At 36.1% G+C, this 17,079-nt stretch overlaps 1 protein-coding gene across 7 annotated transcripts in view; it reads left to right on the plus strand.

Moving 5' to 3' along the window:
* Kctd9 (potassium channel tetramerization domain containing 9) overlaps positions 1 to 15,801 on the plus strand; it is a 28,146-nt gene extending 12,345 nt beyond the window's left edge. For 3 of the 7 annotated variants that reach the window (XM_015499466.2, XM_048801567.1, XM_015499465.2), the window contains 9 exons: positions 3,846 to 3,942; positions 4,588 to 4,646; positions 4,850 to 4,978; positions 8,446 to 8,513; positions 8,601 to 8,696; positions 9,415 to 9,564; positions 10,938 to 11,043; positions 11,880 to 12,013; positions 13,842 to 15,801. In XM_015499466.2, the coding sequence (XP_015354952.1) occupies positions 3,846 to 3,942; positions 4,588 to 4,646; positions 4,850 to 4,978; positions 8,446 to 8,513; positions 8,601 to 8,696; positions 9,415 to 9,564; positions 10,938 to 11,043; positions 11,880 to 12,013; positions 13,842 to 13,958 (956 nt within the window). In that variant the 3' untranslated portion in view covers positions 13,959 to 15,801. Of the gene's footprint in view, positions 1 to 3,845; positions 3,943 to 4,459; positions 4,647 to 4,849; positions 4,979 to 8,445; positions 8,514 to 8,600; positions 8,697 to 9,414; positions 9,565 to 10,937; positions 11,044 to 11,879; positions 12,014 to 13,841 lie in introns of all 7 variants that reach the window. The other 4 variants (XM_015499467.2, XM_048801568.1, XM_048801566.1 and 1 more) reach the window with 2 other exon arrangements.
* Positions 15,802 to 17,079: the final 1,278 nt, after the last annotated feature.

Below are 17,079 nucleotides of genomic sequence, written 5' to 3' on the forward strand. Positions count from 1 at the left end.
TCCTTAATGAGTACTTTATTTAATACCCTGAGTGCTTCTGAATTTGAAAGTCAGATGTAAAATCATATCAGAGTTTATCAAATTATAAACTTCAAGCTTCTATAGTTTCTTTTGTGTCATTTTGTCTTAGTGAAGCTATTGAAGAATCCTTGCTTTACATCTTTATTTGAATACCTTAAATATATTACTCAGTTTCATTGTGGCACAAAGTTTTGGCATCAAAAAGACCAATCTTCCTTAAGTAATTATTTTTACTAGATCACCAGAGGATTTTTCCTTCTTTACAGTATTTTAATAGAATATTTCATGGCCTTCTGGGTGGTTCTGGGTTGATTTTTCTCAGGTATGCAGTCCTTTTAATATGTGGTGTCAAGTGTGTATAGTTTTTTTTTTTTAATTTTTTATTGTTGGTTGTTCAAAACATTACAAATTTCTTGACATATCATATTCCTCACTTTGATTCAAGTGGGTTATGAACTCCCACCTTCACCCCATACACAGATTGCAGAATCACATCAGTTACACATCCATTGATTTGTCCAGTGGCGAGAGAGGTGTGTTGAAGTCTCCCATGATTATTGTATGGTGGTCTATTAGACTCTTGAACTTGAGAAGAGTTTGTTTGACGAACATAGCTGCACCATTGTTTGGGGCATAAATATTTATGATTGTTATGTCTTGTTGGTGTATGGTTCCCTTAAGCAGTATGTAGTGTCCCTCTTTATCCCTTTTGATTAACTTTGGCTTGAAATCTATTTTATTTGATACGAGTATGGACACTCCTGCTTGTTTCCGAAGTCCATATGAGTGATATGATTTTTCCCAACCTTTCACCTTCAGCCTATGTATGTCTTTTCCTATCAAATGCGTCTCCTGTAGGCAGCATATTGTTGGGTCTTGTTTTGTGATCCATTCTACTAGCCTGTGTCTCTTAATTGGTGAGTTTAAGCCATTAACATTTAGGGTTATTATTGAGATATGGGTTGTTCTTCCAGCCATATTTGTTTATTTCTGTTACTAAACATGGTTTGTTTTCCTCTTTGATTATTTCCCCCCCCTTTACTGTCCTACCTCCCACTGTTGGTTTTCATTGTTATTTTCCATTTCCTCTTCCTGTAATGCTTTGGCGAGGATGTTTTGAAGAGATGGTTTTCTAGCTGCGAATTCTTTAAACTTTTGTTTATCGTGGAAGGTTTTAATTTCATCTTCCATCCTGAAGCTTAATTTCGCTGGATACACAATTCTTGGTTGGAACCCATTTTCTTTCAGTGTTTGAAATATGTTATTCCAGGATCTTCTAGCTTTCAGAGTCTGTGTTGAAAGATCAGCTGTTATCCTGATTGGCTTACCCCTAAATGTAATCTGCTTCCTTTCTCTTGTAGCTTTTAAAATTCTCTCCTTATTCTGTATGTTGGGCATCTTCATTATAATGTGTCTAGGTGTGGATCTCTTATGATTTTGCACATTCGGCGTCCTGTAGGCTTCTAGGATTTGGGATTCTGTCTCATTCTTCAAGTCTGGGAAGTTTTCTCGTATTATTTCATTGAATAGACTGCTCATTCCTTTGGTTTGGAGCTCTGTACCTTCCTGTATCCCAATGACTCTTAAGTTTGGTCTCTTAATGTTATCCCATATTTCTTGGATGTTCTGCTCATGGTTTCTTAACAGTCTTGCTGAGCTGTCTATGTTCTTTTCCAGTTGAAATACTTTGTCTTCATTGTCTGATGTTCTATCTTCTAAGTGTTCTACTCTGCTGGTAGTATTCTCCATTGAGTTTTTAAGTTGGTTTATTGCTTCCTGCATTTCTAGGATTTCTGTTTGTTTGTTTTTTATAACCTCTATCTCCCTGTATAGTTGATCCTTTGCTTCCTGGATTTGTTTGCGTAATTCATTGTCGAAGTGATCTTTCATTGTCTGATTTTGCTGTTTAATGTCTTCCTTGATACTCCAGATCATCTGAAGCATGTATATCCTGAATTCTTTATCTGACATTCCATCTGCTGCAGCTGTTACCTCTTCTAAAGTTGCGTTGACCTGCATTGCTTGTGGTCCTTTCTTTCCTTGTCTTTTCATACTGCTTGCGTATCTTTCCTGCAGGCGCGGGCGGCGGCTCTGCTCTCTCCTTATTCCAATTGGGGTGTCGTGGCTACCACGCCGGCAGGTCACTGGGCCTGTTCTGGGCGCTGGCGGCGGCTCTGTTCTGCCCCTACTCCAATTGGGGTGACGAGTGTACCACGCCGGCAGGCCACCGGGCCTGATCCGCCAGTCGGTTGCAGGTTTGCCTACCCTGCAGACACGGGCGGCGGTTCTACTCTGCCCCTATTCCAAATGGGGTGTCGTGACTACCCCGCCTGCAGGACGCTGGGCCTGTTCCTGGCACGGGCGGCGACTCTGCTCTGCCCCTACTCCAATTAGGGTGGTGTGTGTACCACGCCGGCAGGCTCCTGGGCCTGATCCGCCGGTCTGTCGCAGGTCTGCCTACCTTGCAGGCGCGGGCGGCGGCTCTGCCCTGCCCCTCCTACCACGCCCGTGTACCACTGGGTCGCGGGTCTGCCCACCTTGCGGGCGCGGGTGGCGGCTCCGCTCCGCCCCCTCTCCAATTGGGGTCACGCGGTCACCACGCTGGCGAGCCCCTGGGCCTGCTCCGGGCGCTGGCGGCGGCCCCAAGTGCGTATAGTTTTAATCTGAGAAAAGTGTTCTTCAACTTTATGCATTTTGTCTTCTTGCTTTGATTTTCTTCTTTCAGAACTTTTTTGTATGTACATTGGATCTTCTATACTTTTCTTTTGTATCTGAAGCTTTCTGTTATAAATCCTTCCACCTCTTTCTTTCTTTTTTTTTTTTTTATTTTAAAGCTATTTCTTTTTACCTTTTTTCCCCCTAAAGACATTATCTGTTGTATTTATTTACTTTGTGTTTCATCTAATTTAGTCTTCTTTTCTGAAAGGGTTTTTCTTTTATTTCTAATTCACTCCTTAGTTCCTTTCTGAATGTTATAATTCTGTGTTGTTATTTCATACTTTTATTTATTTCTATTAGTATGTTTCAGAATATTAGGTTAGAGTTTTTAATCTATCATAAGTCTTTCTTTCTGGCATGTTTTATCTTTAGGAATACGATTCTTTCTTTAATACTCTTGTTTGGATCTGATCTCATCCTTATCTGTTGCTCATTTTTACATGAAATTAGTTGTCCTTAACTTAAGAAGGGAGAGCTGACCTAACAAAGTTTTTCTTATTATTTGGCTCTAGACTTCCCTTTTCTCTTGTTGTTTTGTGAAGTGTTAAAAAATATGGGACTCATTTTCTACATATGTTCTGGTCTATTAGGCCTTCGTAACTTTAGTGGGCTGCTCTTTCTTTGGTTTCTGTTGTCTTTGTTTTATTCAGCTTAAATTCTTCCCCTGCTTCTTGTTGTCATGTGAGCCTGTGTCCTTAGAAGGGAGCTTTGGTTTTGAGACATAATTCCCGGCCCTTTCAGGTCTCACCGCAAACTACTTGCATCGCCTGTCCCACTTTGAGTTGGCTGTTCTCGAATAGACTTCTTGAGCTGCGCAGCCAGCACTTCCGGTTCCCTTTGGGAGTCTTGGGTTCATAGTGTACCCTGTAGCTTCTCTCTACTTTTTCCTTCACAGACACTGATAACATGCTGTTCTTAGAGCTGTACATACTGGTTAGAATACTTCATCACCTACTTTTGTTTTAGTGCTGCCTATGGGTTAGGGTTTTGCTGACCTAGGAACTCTGGTATACTTTAATGGTAGATTTAATTTGAAAAGTTATACCATTGTCATCATCCAGAATCCCCAGTCTTAATATTATTGTTATTTTCTACATCATCTCTAGATCCTCAGACAGATTCTAAGCCACCTGAAGGATTATTAGGATCTCACACAGACTGGCTAACATTAAATGTTGGAGGGCGGTACTTTACAACTACACGGTAGGTGGGGTCTATGTGTGGGGTGTGTGTGTGTGTGTGTGTGTGTGTGTGTGTGTGTGTGTTGCGCGCGCACATTTGCGTGAAAGGGACTGAATGTACTGTTTGTTTTTTCCTTCAATTTGCTGATTCCCTTAAAAGATATTCTAATTTGATATAGAATCTTTTTCTAGAACTTATTTTGAAGAAAAAAGTAGAACATAGTACATATATCATTCCAGAGAAAGCATTAAAAGCATGATTTCAGTGTTTTAGAACATGCTTTTTAGATATCAGTGATACACAGGCAATGCAAATTAAAACTGATAGCATTAAAATCTGTAGGACTACAACTACTTATATTGAAGAGATCAGAAAAATCTAAGTGTAGAACATCTAGAATATTGTGATATAATGTCTTGCTAGAAGATTAGATAGCATGTAAATTGAAAGAAACTAAAATCATATTTAAATCAGAGGAAGTACCAGATTGGAAGGGAGTTTAATAAATGGCAACTTATTGCACGTTTTTGTTTCCCAGCATTACTCCTCCCAGGTTATAGCATGCATCTTTTTGAGAGAACAGCTGAAATCAAGTATGCTCTTGACTTAAATATGTTTGTTTATAAAGACACATGGAGAAATCAATTTTTTTCCCTGACTTCTTAGGAGCACTTTAGTGAATAAAGAACCTGACAGTATGCTGGCCCACATGTTCAAGGACAAAGGTGAGTATAACACATTGTTTTCACATTTTGTGTGTTCTATTTGTATGTGTTGACCTTACAACTGCTGGCCTTCTGTACTTTTAGTGGTATCAACAATTTTCATTGGAGTAAAACTTGCTGGTATATTATATAATTTTTCTTCCATGAATTTTAACTTTATTGTTTGCTTATGGGGGGCTTTCTTCATTATAATGTTAACACAGGTGTCTGGGGAAATAAGCAAGATCATAGAGGAGCTTTCTTAATCGACCGAAGTCCTGAGTACTTTGAACCCATTTTGAACTACTTGCGTCATGGACAGCTTATTGTAAATGATGGCATTAACTTATTGGGTGAGTAGTCTGCATAATTCCTCACATTCTTTAAAATTGAGATTTTTATTTTGTTTTCCATTAGTAATGTCTATTTTCATAGAGTGAAATATATCTTTTCTACATTTTCAACTGTAAGTTTTCACATATATGAATATTTATAGTTACAGAAATAGGTACTGACATAGGTAGTCTTTCAGGTCTGTAGTGTTTGTTTATATAGGTATATCTAATCCATATATTTTAATTTTAAATTCTAAAATTAACTTGAGGGAAAGTCTGAGTCCCTTTTGAAAAATGGGATTAAAATTCTTTCAGCCTTTCTACATTACAAAAATTTTGTGAAGGTTCATGAAAATGATATAGACAATGTATTTTGTTGATCTTATAATAATCACTATTTTTAAAGTAAAGTAGTGATTGCATATTTGAAAGCTTATAGGCCTTTCTATCAATAAGTTTTATGTTACTGTAACAACATACCTGATGCAGATAACCTAGGAAAAGTTAATTTAGCTCAAAGTTTTAGAGGTTCAACATCTATGATCAGGTGGGCCACATTGCTTTGTCCTCTGGTAAGGGTGGCAGTTGGTGGTACATCCTCCTGAAACATATGTAGGAGCAAATAGTCACATCTCAAACCTAGCAGAGAGAGAGAGAGAGACTGGAGTGGTTTCCCACAATCCCGCAATCCCCTTTGAGGACCTGCCCCCAGTGACCTAAGGCTCTCTCATTAGGCTCTCTCATAAAGGTCCACAGTTACTCCAATTCTGCCACCTTAGGAACAAGCCTTTACATACAGACTTTTAGGGTCATCACCATCTAAATAATAGCACCCTCCAGTGACTGAATTTGGCCTGATGTTAGTACTTAGGAAGTGTGGCGGTTTAGCTTTAGCAAATTTTTACCATATATGAATATGGACTTAGGGTGCCAGAGCCTTGATATTTTTTTAAAGAAACACTGGAATAAAATCTAAAATTTTATGTCAAATTATCTGATTTTTGAAATGCTACATGCTCAATGCATCAGAATCAGCTTGAGGACTGCTGGTTTATAATCTCTGTAGTGTAATTCCAAACACTCAGTGACTTTCAATGTTTCTATATTAAACTTTATAATATTCACTTTAAAATGAACCCATTGCAACAAAATGATATATTGGACACTCTCGGGGAGGTCCATAATTGTTCTGAAGTAAATTGTTCTTGCTTAAAAATTTTTTTTTTTAACTATCGGGTAGGATGGTACACATCTATAATCCCAGCAATTTGGGAGGCTGAATTAGGAAGATTGCAAGTTCAAAGTCAGACTCAGCAACTTAGACACTGTCTCAAAACGAAAAGGTCCGTGGATATAGTTCAGTGGTAGAGCCCCTCTGGTTCAATCCCTAGTACCAAAAAAATAATAAAAATAAATTACCAAATGTTGCTTTAAATGTTTTCCAACTTGATTTTTTGTTGTTGTTGTTATATTCATTCTGCATACATCATTATAAACATAGCCAATGATCCATATTATATAAGTCTTTTTCTTTTTGATACCTGCATCATTCTGCAGCTTTTCTCTCCGATGGCTACTTCCCTGGGTTCATTTTAAACATAACTTCAGCTTTCCTGTGAGCTCTTATTCCTCTCATTTTAATTTTTCCCTTATATTATTGATTGATAGCATTTTGTATCCTCTCAGATTAGAAAAATAGCATTCTATCTTAGATTTCTACAATCTATTACCAAGATTTGCTTGTTTTTCCTTTCTCGTGTTTTCCAACTATTTCTCATATTTATTTATTTGTCCAGCAATCAGCTTTCTACTAGATTCATTTTATAAAATGTTGCTTTTAATTAGTTTAGTTTCTCTTGAACATTGCCTACAGGTTCTCCTAAGTAAGTAAATGATTTAAAAATAATCTGTAGTAATTTTCTTGAAACCAAAAGGTAGTGAGGTGGGCTGGGGTCATAGCTCAGTGGTAGAGCATTCACCTAGCATGGGTAAGGCACTGGGTTCCATCCTCAAATCCACATAAAGGTAAATAAATAAAGGTATTGTGTCCATCTACAACTTAAAAAAAAAAAATGTAGTGAGAGGCAGAGTTGGAATTCAAATCCAAGTTTAATTGGTACTAACAGAAAATATACTGAATATCACTCCCTTTTCTCAAGGCTACATGTATAGGTTTTATATTTATAAGGCGTTTCTGGAAGTTTTCATGAGTAATTCTAAATGTCAAATTAGAAGTGCATACATACCACATTCCCTGAGAGGTTCCGATTTGCCCAGATGATCTTGGCAAACTGATAACAAGGCCCACTAGAACTTCTTTAAGGTGGGCTTCTCCCAGGGGCAAATACTCTATTTTCTTCAGGAGGAAGCTGGAGAGGGAACCGGCCTGGCATGGACAGGAGAGCAGGTGTCAGGGAGTTCCCTGAGTGGTATACTGGCCATCAATGACCTTTATTTTGCAATTGGATTACTGGAGATGAAATTTGGTTTCACTAGAAAAGATCATTTTCTTCTTCCCAAGCAACTGCTTACTGTTTTCTTTACAAGTTTAGAATTGTTTGAGGGGAAGGATTATGTCTCTTACTTTCTTTGTCATTTCTGAGTCCCTAGTGGTTTTTTTAAACAAGTGGACTCAGCCAACTGACTCTCTGAGTCTTTATTTGAAAGAAAGTGAGTCCCAGATTTCCTCCTGCATACTCTGGAGACAGGAAGCATATCAAGATACCTAAAGGATGTCTGAATGGGTTCCTTTTTTTTTTTTTTTTTTTTTAACCAAGTTAATTAAAGCAAGTGATAGGTGAAATTCCTTTTGCCATTTAGAAATATCTTTAAATTTTTTATTTTGGTGTAAAAAATTTTCTGAATTAGACTTTTTTTTTTTTTTTTAGTTTTTATTTTTTTAGTTGTTGATAGACCTTTACTTTTTTTATTTATATGTGATGCTGAGAATCGAATCCAGTGCCTCACACATGCTAGGTTACTGCTGAACACAGCCACAGACAGCCACAGCCCCCTCAATTATACTTTTGACTTTCATTGTGAAACTGATTTAAACTTCATTCACATTCATTTTTTGATTAAGTTAAATATATTTGTGGAAAACCTAATCAGATTCACTCCATTAAAAAGGAGTTAAGCGAACTGATCATTTTTTATTATGTTCATAATGAAATCACTAAATCAACTCTTATAGGAATAGGTAGTGTTAACATTTCTTGTTTGTGACCCACTTAAAGCAATTATCAGAAATAACTGAAATATGGAAGGCTTTGTTGTGATTTATTTTCTATTTTCTTTCACAGAAAAATCTGTATCAGAAATATTTTTCAGTATTCTATGTGTACATTCTAAACATTAGTTACTTGTCTACTATTGACTAACACTCTACTTGTTGAATTTCAGTCTCATCATGAGAATGTAACAAAGAATTCTATAAATATCAAAATGAATTGTGATCATAAAAGTCACATCCTTTGTTCTGATAGGTGTATTAGAAGAAGCCAGATTTTTTGGTATTGACTCACTGATTGAACACCTAGAAGTAGCGATAAAGGTGAGGTTCTTTTTACCATGGCTAGTATTACATTTATTGTAGGTATTGCCCAAAAGGCCCCACTAATTTTTTAATACCTGTTTCAAGAACTCCCAACCACCGGAGGATCATTCACCAATATCCCGAAAGGAATTTGTTCGATTTCTGCTAGCAACTCCAACCAAGTCAGAATTACGTTGCCAGGTAATTAAAGTAGATTTTAACATGACTTATTTGTATTATCTAGTTTGTGAATAAAATTTTACATTCTGTGGTTCATTTTTGTTTTGTTTTGCTTATTTTCCTTTATTATGCAAGAATGAAATTCAATTATGGGTCATAGCCTTGATTTAATTTCAAAATGGTTAGCAGAAAAGAGATGCAGTAGTTTTCTTATTGTCTAATTATGCCTTATGTAGTAGTTCTTGAGTAAACATGGAAAATGCAGCAATTTTTAACAAGTTATTGGCACAGTTGCTACGTATGGCTGGTCTGTGGCAGACACTTTGACTTTTGTGTATTGTAGCATTATAGATTTTGAAAATCACAGTGCCCATTTTTTTCTTAATAAAACTGTCTTGAATTCTTGAATTAATAAAATAATTTAGTTACAAATAATCAAGTTGAACTAAAATAACACTTAGCAGCAGATACATTACTGAGAAGGATGTCCGGCACATAAAGGAAGTATAGTCAGGCCATATCCTAATTCACATATAGATAAAACTTCTTTTACAAGGAACCCATTAAGGACATATACATACTTTATGTATCCAAGTTTCATTTGTTCATGCTTTGTAATAAATTCCAAGTGACTGAACCACCAATTGCTTCTAAAAGAGTTGGTGGTTAGCTCCAGTAATTACATTCAATACAAACAGATGGCTTAAGCATTATGACAGTTTGTGCTTTTTAATTTCAGGGTTTAAACTTCAGTGGTGCTGATCTTTCTCGTTTGGACCTTCGATACATTAATTTCAAAATGGCCAACTTAAGCCGCTGCAACCTTGCACATGCAAATCTCTGCTGTGCTAATCTTGAACGAGCTGATCTTTCCGGATCAGTGCTTGATGTAAGAATCATTTTTGGTTATGAGGAAAATTAAAATTTTAGGTTACTGAGCAATCTAAAAGAACAGGAGTTCTATCTGTGTCTTATTGGAGCTTTTTAAATAGTAGACAGATCATTTACTATGTTGATGATAAAGCTGAAGGCTCACTCTAAAAGTGGAATGGGTTGTTTTCATAACTTTGATATCCTTTATGTACATAGATCTGAAAGGTTTAGCAAACAATAAAAATGAACTCTTAAAATTAGATCCTGATCTCAATATAGTATCCTAAATCTATCAAAACTGGTATTTTTGACCAGATGGTGGCTCAGAGCTATAACCCCAGTAACTCGGGAGGCTGGGGTAAGGGGAGCACAAGTTCAAGGCCAGCCTCAGCAATTTACTTGGGATTGAATTCAGGAGCACTTGACCACTGAGCCACATCCCCAGCCCTGTTTTGTATTTTATTTAGAGACAGGTCTCACTGAGTTGCTGAGGCTGACTTTGAACTTGCAATCCTCCTCCTGCCTCACCCTCTCAAGCTGCTGGGACTACAGGCATGCACCAGGGCACCCTGATCTACACCCAGCTTTTGCCTTACAGTTTTTCAAACAGTTTCACATTCAGCTTCCATTTTGATAATTATAATTTGTGAAGGTCTCATGTTAACATCAACTTTGTAGATGAGCTTCCTGGCTTATCTAGTAGTTCCTAGAGTTCAGATCTAATGGCATGAACTCTTTAAGACGAATTTACAATTTAAAACTCACGTGTTTATTTTTTAACTTTTTACTCTCTGCATTGTGCATTGTGGTGTGAGCGCTGGAGCTGACAGTGTCTTGCAGCCATGGTTGGTACAGAAAGACCAGAGCAGTGACTTGTTAGTGTGTTGTTGCTAATTAATCCCTTTAATTGATGGCATTTGTATTCTGGCCTTTGAAATGAAAGTGGTAGTAGCCTCTTGAACAATCAAGAAGTTCATTTCTTGATTTCTACAGTGATAAGAGAAAATCCATACCCCTCCTAAATTTCTGCCTTCTTAGTCATACATTTAGTCATATGGTCATGCTCAAGGCTGTTGATACAAATAGGAATAGAGTGTTATAGTTCTGACTGCGTGGGTTCTTTATTTAAACCCTTTTCATGTAAAGTGAGCATGGTACTGTTTATTTGGCATGTTTCTCTTTTAAAACAATTGTTCTAAAAGAAATGTTTCTTTAAAACATCCTCAATTCTTATTGTGTTTCATTAAAAGAGTCTTCATAGTAAACAAAAATAATTGCAAATGTGTTGAATTGAGCTTCCCGCCCCCCACTCCTAGTTTTTTCTTTTACTGTTTACACCAATGGGACTAAAATCATGAACCTTAAAAACCAGGACTTTTTTCTTTGCAGTGTGCAAATCTCCAGGGAGTCAAGATGCTTTGTTCTAATGCAGAAGGTGCATCCCTGAAACTGTGTAATTTTGAGGATCCTTCTGGTCTTAAAGCCAATTTAGAAGGTGAGATCTTATCTGTAAATATCTGTTCCAGGGTGAAAGGAGACCAGGAAGTAAAAAGCTCCAGGAAATCATTGCTAAGGGTCGAAAAGAAAAGAGTAGGGGACAGGTTTTATCTGCTGTTGTATTTGGAGAGATTGCAAAGGGTCAGTTGCTTCCTTGGTCTTAGTCATATGAAAACCAAACTTGAGGACTCAGAGATAAAGCCTGAAATAGTTAATGAGGCTTCAAGTTGGACAATTAAATATCAACATCTTAACCCTCAAGTAGAATTAAATACTCTTATATTGACTAACAGGAAGAATTTCAGTTTGCAAAACGCCAAATTTTTTTTTGTCAGTTTTTAATAATTCATTATTGCTTTGTTGGGTTTGTGAATTGGGCGTGTTGTTCACTTGTATTTTTAGGAAACACATTTTTATCTTCCACGTCATGAACAATTTATGGTGGCATAAAAGTGCTAACCACCTAAGATAAGATTGATTGCTTGGGCTAGGGTTGTGCCTCAGTGGTAGAGCACTCGCCTAGCATGCATGAGGCACTGTGTTCGATCCTCAGCACCACATAAAAATTTAAAAAAATATTGTGTCCACCTGTAAGATTTATTTCTCCCCTCAGAAATACCTATGAAACATTCTTAATTCATGCTCTAAGCAAACAAGTTGCTGGCATTGAATTTTTCACATGTGTAAGCCAGTTGAGAATGACACTTGAGGTTCATTTCCAAAAGTATAAGAAGACCATCCTCATTTATCCTCTAATCATCTTGCAGTTTGTTGAAGGTAGATAATTAGACATATTTTTAAAGTTAAACTGCTCTCCAAATATGTTCACTGTAGGTGCTAATCTGAAAGGTGTAGATATGGAAGGAAGTCAAATGACAGGAATTAACCTGAGAGTTGCTACCTTAAAAAATGCAAAGTTGAAGAACTGTAACCTCAGAGGAGCTACTCTGGCAGGAACTGATTTAGAGGTAAGTTCACCAATGCCTGGTGTTTGAGTAATCTTAATTACTGAGTATCTCAGGTAAAACTTATTGAAATTATTAGGGAAGTAATTGGCTGGTAAATTGCCCAGTAACATGCTGGGGCAGTTAGAGGGATATTTTCCTTTCAATGGCTTGTTCAAACATTTCAATTCCAGAGCAAGTCCATCACCTGAGGCTTAGATCTAGTTCCAGGTGTGAAGACTCTTCTGACGTTCAGTCTCCATTTATTTCATCTCATCTTTTTCTTGGATCTTTTAAGTTCAGTAGTCTTTTATTAATCTAACTACTGTGTTTTCATTAACTTTAATTCCAAACACTTTTATAGGCCAGATTATTCTTGAATGACTTGGGAAATTTAAATGATATCCACGTTTGAAAGCAGATTCAGGAAAAGCCTATTTTATTTTTTTAACTATCTTTATTTTATTTATTATTTTTTATGTGTTACTGAGGATTGAACTCAGTGACTTACATATGCTAGGCGAGTGCTCCATCACTGAGCTGCTGCCATGGCCCAGGAAAAGCCTATTTTTAAATTGGCATCATACCCTTTTTGAATCTCAGCTAAAGATTTTAATCTTGTCCAGTTAAAAGAATTATATTCTGTTTGTGACTTGCAAATGTAGCAGTAGACTTCGTGGCTGTTGATGTGTCTGCAACAGCGCTGTCTGGTCACACACTTTGCATGCGGGTGTGTTTCAGATCCATGCTGTTCAGTACAGTTGCCAAATAGCCACATAGAACTGCTGGGCACTGCAGCTATTCTCAACTGAGAAACTGATTTTCAAATTTTACTTAATTTTAACTCATTTATATTTAAATAGCCACAAGTGGCTCATGGCTATCATATTAAATAATATAGTTTTATACAAGCAAATCTGGTATAGACAGGATTGTAGAAGACAGTAGGTGAAAATTTAGCTTGCTGCTGATTTTGTAATGGATGTTTTTGCCTTGATCTTGATAGCTCTCTGAAATTGAGAGCCATTTAAACTTAAAGGCAAGAAGAACTAGCCTCAGGTTAACAATATAATCCTATTATGAGCATAGTTATTTGTTATTGTCACTTAAGGTCATAGGTTTTTTTCCTTGGTTTCAGCTATCATGTAGTCAGTATGGTTAAGCAGCAAAAGCCTTTCTCCCTCCAGCTGATTGCAAAGACTGATCCAGTTGACCATTAAGGGACAGCTGTGAACATTTGGCCTCTTAAGAGGCTCTATGTAGTCACCCTTCTCTCACCATCCCTTAGGGACTTTATTAGAATCTGTCTCATCTTTCCCTTATCTTGAGAAATTAACAAACAGCTTCCAGTTGTGGTGGTTATGCCACTGTATATATCTACCTAAACTCATTGAATTATACACATATATTTGGGGTTTTAAAAAAGGCAGTTTCCTACTATAAAAACATTAGGACTACAAAATGGAAAAATCTACTATACAGTTTAATTATTAAGTAAAAATCTCAATATTTTTTCTAAATAGTCTTCCCCCATCTCATGCCTTTCCTTATTGTTATTTTGGGATGTGGTAAAAATAGATAATAGTTATTATATTGGAATTCATTCTTGATTTTATTTACCTGCTTCCTCTTTAACCTTGATTGTACATACTTGTGGTGGTCAACTTGAGCATCACCCAGGAATAACATTGCAGATAAAAGATCTGACTTTAAGACACATGGTTAGGAGTGTTCCAGAAACTGTTTTGTTATGTAGGAATACTGTCCTAATATGCCTAGAAATCTTTGTGAAAGAAACACATAAGGCCCTAGATCTCCATAGGTGTTACATGAATCTTATTTTGTCTTACAGAACTGTGATCTGTCTGGGTGTGACCTTCAGGAAGCTAACCTCAGAGGTTCCAATGTGAAGGGGGCTATATTTGAAGAGATGTTGACACCACTACACATGTCCCAGAGTGTCAGATGAGAATCTCAGGGGCTGGAGGAAGATGTCTGAGATGAAAAATGTTCTCCTAATCATTTTCTTTCTCCACTCTCTCAGTTATCTAGAAAAAAATAACACTGTAAAGGAATTTAAAAAAAAAAAAAAAAAAAAAGTTTAGAGGATTATGCTTGTTCTCAGCAGTGCATAAGGAAGAAATTGAATTTTTTCCATATTCTGATTTTAACAGAAAAGCACTCATTTAATAGTTGTAGGGAAACTTAGATTATATTGCTGCCTTTTGAATGGGGTAGGGAGATATGCTTGGTCTTATGACCAGGAATATAGTATCTATTTTATTTGCTTTTAAATAGGCATGATGTGGAAATCCATCTTGGATTAAGATGCATTTGAGAAATTTAATTTATGAAAAGCACAACATATGCAACTATATTTATTGAATACCTAGATGCAGTATGGATATTTAAATTGTTAAACTTTATGAAAAGTTTGGAAAGGTTGTTCAGGTTTATGAATAGCTTTAGCAATGCCTCCCCTCTTTATGTACCTGTCACACTGTATGAATATGGTGAGGTCATACTCCCTAAGGCTCTCTTTTCAGGTTTATTTTTATAATGTTTACTTTTAGAACAAAACAATAGCTAAATTAGAGAAATAGCCTGTTGTTCCTATTGAGGCAGAGAGGAAAGATATCGTTGTACATCTTTATTATATTGAAGATTTATTGGAACTCTCCAGTTGAAGGATGAATTTGCCTACAGTTACAACTTTTGAATGAGCATTCCTCAGAAGTTCATTCTAGGCAAGTTCCACTCAACATCAGACCAGGAGGTTCTGTCTATTTATACTACTAACCTAATTTTCTCAGATACAATCAATATATAAGCATAGGATGATACTTCAAAACCAAAAAACCAAGGTTCATCTTTAATAGCCACTTAAATAAAATGTCAAATGGTTTAAATTGGGCCAGCTTAAAAATAGGTATCAAATCCAAAACTGCTGCAATTAAGAGTATAAAATACAAATAAAAAGGACAAAATAACTTTTTAGAAGGCAATATAATATAATTGCAGCTAAAATCTTACAGTGGGAAACGAGGATATTTAAACTGGCTATTTGATTAAACCATCAAAAGAAACTAATAAATAAAAATAAAGGCATTTGGATGGCCTAAGATATTAATCAGTCAGCACCTGTGGTTCTTTTACTTATATTTGCTGTTGTGTGTCTTTGGTTTTCAAATTGTAACCCAATTTTCCTGAGTCCTTTTCTTTCTGCCATAGCAGAGTCAGGGCCTTTACTTCCCTCCCAATACCCCAGTGTCCTTATATCTGCCCTAGAGCAGGGATATAAGCTGTGTCCAAATGGGTTCTGAATCCTGCTTACTCATCAATTTTAGGCAATGAATCATTAAAAACCACTTCTGTCTCCTTTGGGAGAAGGACATATTTCAGTGTTTCCATAGCTTACTCTTCTATATCTACATATGCACAGCTTTCCTTAACAGTAAAGGGCACATATGCACAGTGGGAGGAGATCAGACCTTTACAGGTGAAGGAAAGCAACTTTAGAAATGAATTATTTTCTTTGCTTTATTATTTTTACCAAGACAGATAAGTATTGTATTGAGAGATTCTATTTTCATAATCAATATGTGCCTAAATAATATTTAAATCATTTCACTCTATACTATATTTTCAATAATTATAGAATGTGTTGTTCATTCACTTAAGGGTACCTCTGTAGACAAACCTAAAACTGCAGAAGGTTCTGAAAGAAACCTGAAAAAACATGGTGTTTTCAGAAACTGCAGGCTTGGGATCTAATGTATATTGCATTAATAAATGATATAAAACAATGAAAAGGCCTTTCTTCTCTTGCTTTGGAAAATAAACACTTCTGTTTACCTTTTCTTCAATATGGGTTGACAACCAGCCCTGAAGGTCTAGATGAAAAAGAAAATACAACATAATACTTGCTATTGGGTAGTCTCTTTGAAAGTGCCATTAAATTCATTTTTTATGATCTGCCCTTCAAAATCCACCATGCTAACAATGTGGGAAAAAACTATTAGTTCTGAACAAAAGAAAAAACTGTCTTCCAGTAACTTATTCAGGTTGTGTTTACTCAACAAAACTAACTGGTAATGTTCACCAGTTAAACAGTATGCCCCCAAACATTTTTGCCTGACAAGAAGAGCATTCCAAAGAGGAAGAAAGTTTCAGAATAGTAAAACTTCCATTAGCTTCATTGATGAAACATATCTGTACATAGCTAAAAATGCAGTGTTGGGGGAGAGTTAGGGTCAGGTTTTAAACTTAAATTGGTTAGACTCTCTATATTGATAAAATCAGTTCTCTATACTTACATTAGCTACATTGATAAAATTCAATTCTCTATGGTTAGATTAGCTAATTAAATTCAGTGCTCTCTCTGAGTAATTGTCTAAAGCAATACGTGTTATGCTCTGATGTAGTCCAGTTCCTTCAACTAGTTTCAAGGAAATTTTAATAGGAAGCGTCAAGTTATTCTTATGAAGGTTTCCATTACAAATCAGTATATAACTTTTCTCTAGTTATTTTATGAACCTGTTGTTTATACCGTAAATCTGTCCTCAGGTCAATTCTAATGGTCTTTAATATGTGAAAAAAAAAAAAAAAACTAGAATTTTATTAAATCCCCAAGCAGGATAATATATTTAAAATTAAATGTTCACCAGTACAAGAAAAACTGGTTACATTATTTCAGTAGAAAACAGTATGTCTGAGGATTAGTTCTCTGCCAGCCTTTCACAAGTGGATTAGACAGCCAGAGTTACCCTTGAGTTCTTCCTGCTGAGATTTTACATTAGGGTAGAGGAGGTTTTTTCCCCATCTGTCATTCAGCAAGATTATGAAATTATAATAGTTTTGAGGTGTTTTCATGTTGAAAATGAAGCAGTTTTCCCTCTAAAGCCATTCTTTCAAATTTAGGACAGAACTATGACAACTATAAATTCCATATTTAATATTTAACCTAATTTATTAAACTCCACTCCTTGATCAGCTGATCTAATCATGGAATTGTGAAAAGATTCAAACTATCACTAAAACATCAGAAACTCATTGATTTGTGGTTTGATAGACTGCTTGGTGCTGCAGAA

This window comes from Marmota marmota, unplaced genomic scaffold (genome assembly GCF_001458135.2).
Source record: "Marmota marmota marmota unplaced genomic scaffold, marMar, whole genome shotgun sequence".
NCBI classification, from domain to species: domain Eukaryota; kingdom Metazoa; phylum Chordata; class Mammalia; order Rodentia; family Sciuridae; genus Marmota; species Marmota marmota.